This window comes from Glycine soja, chromosome 10, assembly GCF_004193775.1.
Source record: "Glycine soja cultivar W05 chromosome 10, ASM419377v2, whole genome shotgun sequence".
NCBI lineage: Eukaryota > Viridiplantae > Streptophyta > Magnoliopsida > Fabales > Fabaceae > Glycine > Glycine soja.
In genome coordinates, this window is record NC_041011.1 from 49,405,073 (window position 1) to 49,414,511 (window position 9,439).

Sequence of the window (9,439 nt, forward strand, 5' to 3'; positions counted from 1 at the left end):
TGTAAATTAATTCGTAGAAGATGAAGAATATAAATTTAGTTATTGAATGTGTAAAAAGTATAATAAATTAGCTTTGCATGTAATTTAATGTCAATTTGATTCATAAATTTTACAACTTAAAGTTAAATCAAATATTCAAAAATACAATTTATTATCGAATTGGTTATTAAATATTCTTTAATGATGAAATTGTCTCAAATTTAATAAACAAATTAATTTGTCATACTTTATGTACATTTAAGAACTGAAATTATACTTTTCATGTTTTAGGATCAATTTGTCATCGCATCATAATATTTTTAGCGATGAAATTTGTAGAAGTAATTTTTAATATATTATTAATTATTTAGTTTGAAATTTAATAAATACATGTCAATAAATATTTAAATATACTTTTATGTACATACATACTTAAGAAAATTGTTATTATTGGGAGTATTATCTTAGATAGAACCCCCTTACTTTAGTGATGTTTTATATGTTCCTTTTTTACTTTCTCTTTTAAAATTTGATTTAGTTTATTTTTTATTTATTTTATTTGCACACTTGATTTGGGATGACAAAGATTGAATGAAATTGTTTAATCACGATAGAATTAAGTGCTTTGTTAATTAAATATATTTATACCATGTTTTTTTTTTTATATTTTACACTTATAATTAATTGCATAGATTTAACATTTTGAATATATCACAATTAATAAATAAAATATTCTTTTTATCATTTTGATCATATGATTATTGATTATTGTAATTATAAAAATTATTCCTGAAAAATTAATCAATTAATTAAGATATTATATAAAATAAAAATTCATATAAAAATTAATGATTTAATTAAACCAAATATATACTCATGGTAATTTTTTTAATTGTTTATATAATTCTGTCAAAATTTCTATAGATAATTTTTTGATGAAAAGAAATTAAAACTAAAAAATGAAAAAGGAGGAAAATCACAAGAAGAATGATAAAAAAATTGTTTGATTTAATTAACCTAAAAATGGTAATATGTCTTTTATTAAATAAATCTTGAAAGTACATATATTTAATAAATCAATTAATTACGACTTCAATTAATTGTCTTTTTTTTAAATATTAAAATAAGTTGTGATGAATTTAAAGCTTTTTAAATTATAAATAAATATATAGTATATAATATATAGTAAATATTTAGAATAAATTAATGTTGATTTAAATTATTTTATCCCACAATTAATTAAAATCGTACACGTGTATGTTTCATAATAATAAAATATACCTGCATAAATTAATTTAAATTTTACTATGTAAATTTCACGGGTGTGAATCAATCAAAATTGTCCTAAATTACTATATTTTAAAATATTCTTTTAATTGGACATTTTCATACTTTTACTTTATTCTTAAAAATAATATACCATATCAATTTATACAATTCTTATATCAATTTGAAAAATAGAATGAATATAAAATTTAAATATTACAATTTAATAATTTTTATGTGCTATAATTGATTTAAGATTCTATTGGAAATAAAATAAAATAAACTATTATTCAATTTGTATTAATTGAATTATCCAAAAGAAATAAATATGAAATATCATGTCACATCCTCACATATCACATAGAATAAGATCTTTTTTTTATATATACTAAAATTTGAAATAATAAAAAAGGATAAATACAGTTAATAAAAACTAATAAAATAAAAATAGTAGAAAGTTAATGTAAATTAGAAAAAAAAATTAAAAGTGATTTAAGGATGAAATTATCCAATGAAATATAGTCACCGTATGAGAGTATTCCTTTATTATTACTAGTGCAAAAAAGACACTCTATGCTTAGACTTGGAAGTTAGATATAATTGTGAGAATGTGAGACGTACTATCCATACAAATCTACCTAATGACAGCCTGTGCATAGATAGGTAAAGGTATATTCTTAAAATAAAAGGTAAAGACATATATAAAAAAATTGAATAAGATTTATTTTAATCTTATTTCACAAAATGTCATGTAAGATAGTTTAAAATATAAATAAATGTTGATTAGTAATATTATCTTTAAAACACCTTTTACCTAATTTTGATTTTTTTTTCTATAATAACACTTTGATTCTTTGCGATACCAATGATATTTAAAATATAAAATAGTATGTTCACTGTATTAAAAAAGAAAAAGTATTAAAACAGTACTTTGTCAAGTCAAAGACGCAACAAAGCAGTAGGAACGAGGAGCTGCTGGCTATAAAACGTAAGTGTTCCGATCCAGAGCAATTGCAAGCGATACGAAAAATAAATTTCAGTTTTTTCTCATAATGGGTTCCACCAATGCCAATAATGAAACGGTCGCAGAGATTCCGGAGTGGATCCGCGTCTTCAAAGATGGCACCGTGGAACGCCCACTTGATTTTCCGATCGTGCCACCCACTCTCAACACTGGACTCTCATCCAAAGACATCACCATCTCACACCACCCTCCAAAACCAATTTCTGCACGCATTTACCTTCCAAACATCACCAATTCCCAGACTAAGAAACTTCCCATCTACGTCTACTTTCACGGTGGTGGCTTCTTCTTTGAATCCGCTTTCTCCAAACTTTTCAATGACCATTTTCTCAAGTTGGTCCCTCAAGCCAACATTATAGTGGTTTCCGTTGAGTACAGACTCGCTCCAGAACACCCTCTCCCTGCAGCTTACGATGATTGTTGGGACGCTCTCAAATGGGTCGCATCCCATTCTACTAAAGACACCACCCCCAACAACACTGAATCTTGGTTGACTGAGCACGGTGACTTCAACAGAGTGTTCATAGGAGGAGACAGTGCTGGTGCCAATATTGTTCACAACATTCTCTCCTTTCGTGTTGGGCCTGAGCCCTTGCCTGGGGATGTTCAAATATTGGGCTCTATTTTGGCCCATCCTTATTTCTACGGCTCAGAGCCTGTTGGGTCTGAGCCTGTTACTGGGCTGGAACAGAATTTCTTCAATCTGGTTTGGAAATTGGTGTATCCTTCAGCACCCGGTGGGATTGACAACCCTTTCATTAACCCTTTGGGTGCTGGGGCACCTAGCTTGGCTGAACTTGCTTGTTCTAGAATGCTGGTGTGTGTTGCTGAGAAGGATGGCTTAAGGGACAGAGGGGTTTGGTACTATGAGGCTGTCAAGAAAAGTGGGTGGAAAGGGGAAATACAACTCTTTGAAGAGAAGGATGAGGATCATGTTTATCATTTGCTCAAACCTGCACTCAATCAAGATTCTCATAAGGCTGATGCATTGATCAAGCTCATGGCTTCTTTTCTCGTCAATTAGATTGACTTTTCCTAGCCCTGGAATGGAACGGTTTTTAACAATAAGCTCTGTTGTTTTGCTTTTAATAATGTGGAGGGATAAAATTTGGTTCTAGTTTTTTTATTTTCTTTGTCAAATGTTTGTGGTTTAACTAAATGTGATGCTTTTAGGATCGCAGACAATGTTCTTGCAGGTCTATTTAGGAGAGCAATATGTGGTAAACAACGATGCTATAGTTTAATGTGTCGGTGACGTTATTTGGTCCACATTGCTTCATTCTTAATTAAAATGTTGCTTGAGTCCTCATAAATATATAATGCCAAATCTCATGGGCCAAAGTATCTCAGACAATGAATGATTTCCTGTCCTTAGTTCCCCACCCTACGGTCATAATCAAGAGGTTGGCCTCCCACAATCAATGATATTACAGATTTCCTGATTATGAAAGAAGGCTTAATTTGTTTTTCAAATAATCAATCTTCTTCAGTTATAACTATAACATCCGCAACCTTCTTTGAAACATCCTCTAAAGAAAGACTTTGAAAATGATTGCCCATGTTCATTGAATATCCGCAACCATGGCTCAGTGTCATGGGTTTACTGGTGCTTTTGGTGGAATGTGATGTTTGTGGAAAGATTGGAAAGTTGCAATATTTAATTCCTTTGTATTATTATCAAAAGAATTAAAATACTGATGTATTAGGCTAACTTTTTTTTTTTTCTTCTTTCCCATTTTTGAAGTAGGAGGAGAAGGTTTCTCTCTTTTTCCTTTTTGTTTGGTTACTTAAAATTAAATATTTTTATAACATGCAAAATTAAAAAATAAATGATTTTATGTTAAAAACAATTGAGTGAAGAGTTTGATTTTTTACACTAAAGTTATTATTTTTAACTGATATACAATTTTTTTATATTTTATCTTTCAAAAATTAAAACATTTTTTTCTATTTATATTTTCTAACTAAATAACATCATTTTTTTCCCTTTTCTATTTCACTTATCCACTGATACCACGAGATGTGTCCTTTCCACCAAGGCATGTTTGGTTGACCGTGCATTTTTCCTTTGCAAAAATCTATTGTCTTCCCTTTATTATTTTTCACTCTTATCTCACTCCAACAACTACGATTCAGCATATCATATAAGTTATAATACTCAAACTAAAGCAGCTGCTAATGAGTACTTTGCCATTCCTGTCCAAACGCAACCTAACTTTGAAACTCTGTAAACGATGACATGGTGCTCCCCAAATTTATCACAGTTTGGCAGCGGAAAATGTCTCAAAATGGCAACTTCGACCCTACCTCATGTTGAAATGGAAAGCAAGGGTGATGAACGTTGATTCCAAGTAGTATTAGGGATGAAGTAGAAACCAAGAAAATAAAAAAGGTATGAAACAAAGTGTTTTTATTTTATATAAAAGAATCAAAATGAAATAAAAGTATCAAGTGTAGGAACTGAACTTTTAATTTAAACACGGAGAAATGTTTTCTCTATTTCATCCAATAAGGTGAAATCTATATATAATATCGACAACCTTTTGTTTTAAAGTTTTAATCAAATTATGCAATCATTTCAAGCATTCTATCAGATTTTTTTAATAAGATTTTTATAATAATTTAAATTTTAATGAATTTATATCATAGGAATTTAAACGATTTAAAAAGATTTTATAGATTTATAAAATTTAAAAAGATTCTGATTTAAAATTAAAAAAGCTACTGAAAAAAAATTATGAGATTTGGATAAAAAAATAAAACCAATATAATTTTTTTAAAATCTTTTAACAACTAACTTGATTATAACTTTATGTTCACCAATATTAACTCTTATTGCAATAATATTTTTTCATTCTCACTTTTAAATTTGAACAATAGATTTAAAATTATATGTTAATTTTTTTTTATTTTTTAATTAGTACAATTATTTATAATAAATTCAATGTCATGTTTAAATGGGATAGAAGAAAGTGGTGATGGTGAAAAATTTATAAGACACTGATTGAGTTATGTAGATGACAAAATTAAGGATGATAGTCATGAAAGCATTTCATCAAGAAGGTGATAATCATAATTAGTATAAGAAAAATATAGTCTTAACGCATAAGACAAACATTAATTTAAAAAATAAATTAAAAAGTGTAGAGGAAATGAGTATATTTGACATTTTTTTATTTCAAAACGATAGAAGAAACATATATGACACACACATCTTAAAAAAAATAAAGAAAGAAGATGGTATATATGATGAGATAAAATAAAATTTGGTAACTAATAGAAAAAGAAAGAAAGAAAGTCTAACAAAATATCAAGGATTTTGATGAGATTGTTTGATTGATGTTTTATACTAAATAATTTGATAAAATCCATTGAAATTCTTCTCAAAAAACAATTCATCGAAATTTGTATATTTTTTAATACCAAAAAACTTTTTATAAATTATAAAAAATCTTAATTGAATACCACCATATTTTGTTACCTTCTTTAAAAGTCATAATTAAATACCACAAAATTTATTTATACTATTTAAAAATCATAATTAAACACCACAAGATTTTTTATAAAAAAAAATCTTTTAAAATCCTTTAAAATCCTAATCCAATACATTTCCTAATTCTTTTAATCAACAATAACAATAATATAGTTTTTAATGTATATTATATACGTGTCTGTTAAATATAACATGTAATTAATTATCATATATATATATATATTACATTATTATATATTTTAATTTTTTATTTTAAAATAACTTTTATCAATTCTTGTAAACATTAAAAGATAGTAACTTTTTTTAAATACTAAAATATATTGCATTCATTAAATTTAAGAAATATATTATATTTAAAAAATTCATATTTAATTTATGACTTAAATATTTTTTTTTCCTATAATATAATGTTTTTTACATTTTCTTCCTTGTAATTTTTTTCCATTTTAATCGTGTTTATTTTATTTTTCATCCTTAAATCACTTTAGATAGGATTTTAGTGTTTTCTCTCTTTCTTTGGTCAATAGATTTAGTTTCCTTCTCTTTGGGTCAATACCTACTCCCATTTTCCATGGAGGTCTGATTCCAGATTTTCATTTTTTGTGCATCGACCTTTCTGCAATAAGCTTAAGGCCTTAAAGTGAAGAAAACTGAAAATTACATTGGACATCTTTTACAGTGAATGTTCTCCAATGAAGAAGAATTTTTTCTCATGTTCAATCCGTTTGGCATCCTCCTTGGTTCTTTGTTGCATCATTCTATTTATTTCTGTGATTCAGAACAAGCTATAGAAGACGGTTTTAAAGATCCTTATTATAATAGATGGCAAAATAAAGAAGAAAGAAAAGTAGATGCAGTGCAACAACAAATATCTATAGGCGATGCTTGCTCATAAACTTTATATCCATAATCAACTATTAAAACAATTTATTTTTCGTAATTAATTTAAACATACACTAATCTGTAGGTCTATTTCTTAATGTAGTGAAATGTCAAAGGTTGGGTGCCGCCATGTGAAGTAAAGATGTGAAGCCGTCTTCACTTTGGGGACTTCGATTGAGTAGGAAATACATTAGAATGCATCTACACTCACCTACCCTCAACTTTCCCGTTGGATACGGTTAAGAAAAATATTTAATTAAGACACTTATAGATATTAAGTTCAAAACCTATCCTCAATCTTTTGATGTTTACTTATATAATATTTATTTTTTACAAGTCAACCCAATTCTAGAGGTCAGCTAATTCAGTTCTAAGACCCTAATTTGGGGGGTAGGTAGTGTGGCACGACGAGGAAGGAATCACCCAAGTTTCGTCCTTGACCATATGTGAAGTCATCACTCATCAGCTGCTCCTATTTGACACACATTCATGTCATCATCTGCATTCATTCCCAATACCATCTCTCTCTCTCTCTTTCTCTCTGCTTCCTTCAATTCAATGGCTTCCAAAGAGATAGCCAGAGAGCTCCCTCCTCTCCTCCGCGTCTACAACGACGGAACCGTGGAACGCTTCCTAGGTTCCCCGCACGTGCCACCCTCCCTCTTAGACCCCGAAACATTAGTCTCCTCGAAAGACATCGTCATCTCCGAAAACCCCTCCATCTCCGCGCGCGTGTACCTCCCGCCCAAACTCAACAACTCCCACCAACAAAAGCTTCCGATCTTTGTTTACTTCCACGGCGGCGCGTTCTGCCTCGAATCCGCGTTCTCCTTCCTCCACCACCGCTACCTCAACCTCATAGCCTCCGAAGCGAAAGTTCTCGTAGTTTCCGTCGAGTACAGGCTCGCCCCAGAGAACCCTCTTCCCGCAGCATATGAAGATAGCTGGGAAGCTCTCAAATGGGTAACTTCCCATTTTAACAGCAACAAAAGTGAACCATGGTTGGTTGAACATGGTGATTTTAACAGGTTTTACATAGGGGGTGACACTGCGGGTGCCAATGTTGCACATAATGCAGTTCTTCGCGTTGGTGTTGAGAGTGAAACACTTTGGGGTGTGAAAATAGCGGGTGTGGTTCTTGCTTTTCCGTTGTTCTGGAGTTCGGAACCGGTTTTGTCTGAAATGGTTGAGGGGTTTGAAGAGAGTTCAGCCATGCAAGTTTGGAAATTTGTGTACCCTGATGCACCAGGTGGCATTGATAACCCTTTGATCAATCCTTTGGCTTCTGGGGCGCCTAGCTTGGCCTCTCTGGGGTGCCACAAGGTGCTGATTTTTGTGGCGGGGAAGGATGATCTTAGGGACAGAGGGATTTGGTACTATGATGCTGTTAAGAAGAGTGGGTGGGAAGGGGATGTGGAACTGGTTCGAGTGGAGGGAGAAGAACATTGCTTTCAGATCTATCATCCTGAAACTGAGAATTCTAAGGGCGTGATTAGTCGCATAGCTTCTTTCCTTGTTTGAACACCAACTTCCTCTTTCGGATTGTTGTGTTTTTATTAATGTTTGTGAGGAATTCTTGTGATTTTAATAATGAATGAAACGAATTTATGAATCAAATGCTTCGAAAGTTTCTATTGACATGTGCTTTAGTTTTTTTTTTTTTTTTTGTATATTTAGCTATCCATTCTAACTCCTTTTTCAACATTTACCTTGAGTGAAATTTGTCTTTTAATCTCATTAAGTACGAGTATGACTTACATAAATTTAACTATAAAAAAAATATAGTATTCTACAAATGTTGGAATATAGTATAAGATTGTATCTTTTTATTTGGTCATTATCTAATAATGAGAGGAATTAATCTCAACTATTAAATTAAAAAAAAATGTGAAGATAAGGAGTAACTTTGTTAGAGTTATTAAAAAATAAAGTTATATTTAAATTAAAGTATAAAAGTATTTTTGTAAATTTTAATGTAAAAAAATAGCAAGAAAAAAAATAGCAATTTCATACAACTTTTGGAGTTTTAAATTCAATTCCTCGATTGGGCCTGGTGGCCCGTTTGAGAATCTCTTATACTGATGCCCCGGTTGGTTCCTATAGTTCAGTAGTTGTATATAGTGAGTTGGACTTGGTTTTGTTTTCGTTCAACAAAAAAATAAAAATAGTACAAAATTATAATATAGGAAAATTTATGATTTATTAAATAAAGGAGGAAATGAAAAATTGACGATGGATACTGGATAGATAAGAGTAGGATGAGGACAGACATGGGCAACCGTGCTGTTTTTTGTTTTGTCCTAGCATTATTATATATGCACAGAAATCAATCATAGTTAAAGAGACAAAATTATTTGAATAATGTAAAAATCAGAAATTGATAATCCAGGCAAGCTTCAGCAAAAAAAAAAACATAACAAGATATACGGGGTCGGTCTGGTTTGGGCATAAATATATGAAATCCATACTTTAGTTTACCGTGCGAGAGGGGGGTTACACATGAATGATAATCAAATTCAAAAAGGATAATCAAATTAATTCACTGTGTGTATTTTGAAGCTTTCAAATATCAAAGTCAGTAATTTTAGGTGAATAATAATCAAAATGGTCGTTGTGAATGATGTATTATTCTTTTATTCAAAAAATGAAAAACAAATCTTTTTTGTATGTGTTAGTTATTGTTAAGTTTGGTTTGATATTATTCTCATGTGTGAGGTGACGATGACCTCTACTTTGTTTGGGCAATCAAGGAGGAGGTGAAGGATGACAAAGAGGTCGTGCATTGTCGAAAATAA

General features: G+C 30.2%; 1 protein-coding gene across 1 annotated transcript; it reads left to right on the forward strand.

Annotated features, from left to right (window-relative positions):
• Positions 1-2,187: 2,187 nt before the first annotated feature.
• On the forward strand, positions 2,188-8,282 carry LOC114371837. The gene is made up of 2 exons (XM_028329157.1): positions 2,188-3,290; positions 7,125-8,282. The coding sequence occupies exons 1-2, from the start codon at positions 2,298-2,300 to the stop codon at positions 8,163-8,165; spliced, it is 2,034 nt and encodes a 677-aa protein (XP_028184958.1). The 5' UTR covers positions 2,188-2,297; the 3' UTR covers positions 8,166-8,282.
• The last annotated feature ends 1,157 nt before the right edge of the window (positions 8,283-9,439 follow it).

Coding starts and splice junctions, on each gene's coding strand:
- LOC114371837 (XM_028329157.1), top strand. CDS start 2,298: ATGGGTTCCACCAATGCCAATAATGAAACGGTCGCAGAGATTCCGGAG. Junction 3,291..7,124: donor TGGCTTCTTTTCTCGTCAAT/TAGATTGACTTT, acceptor GCTCCTATTTGA/CACACATTCATGTCATCATC.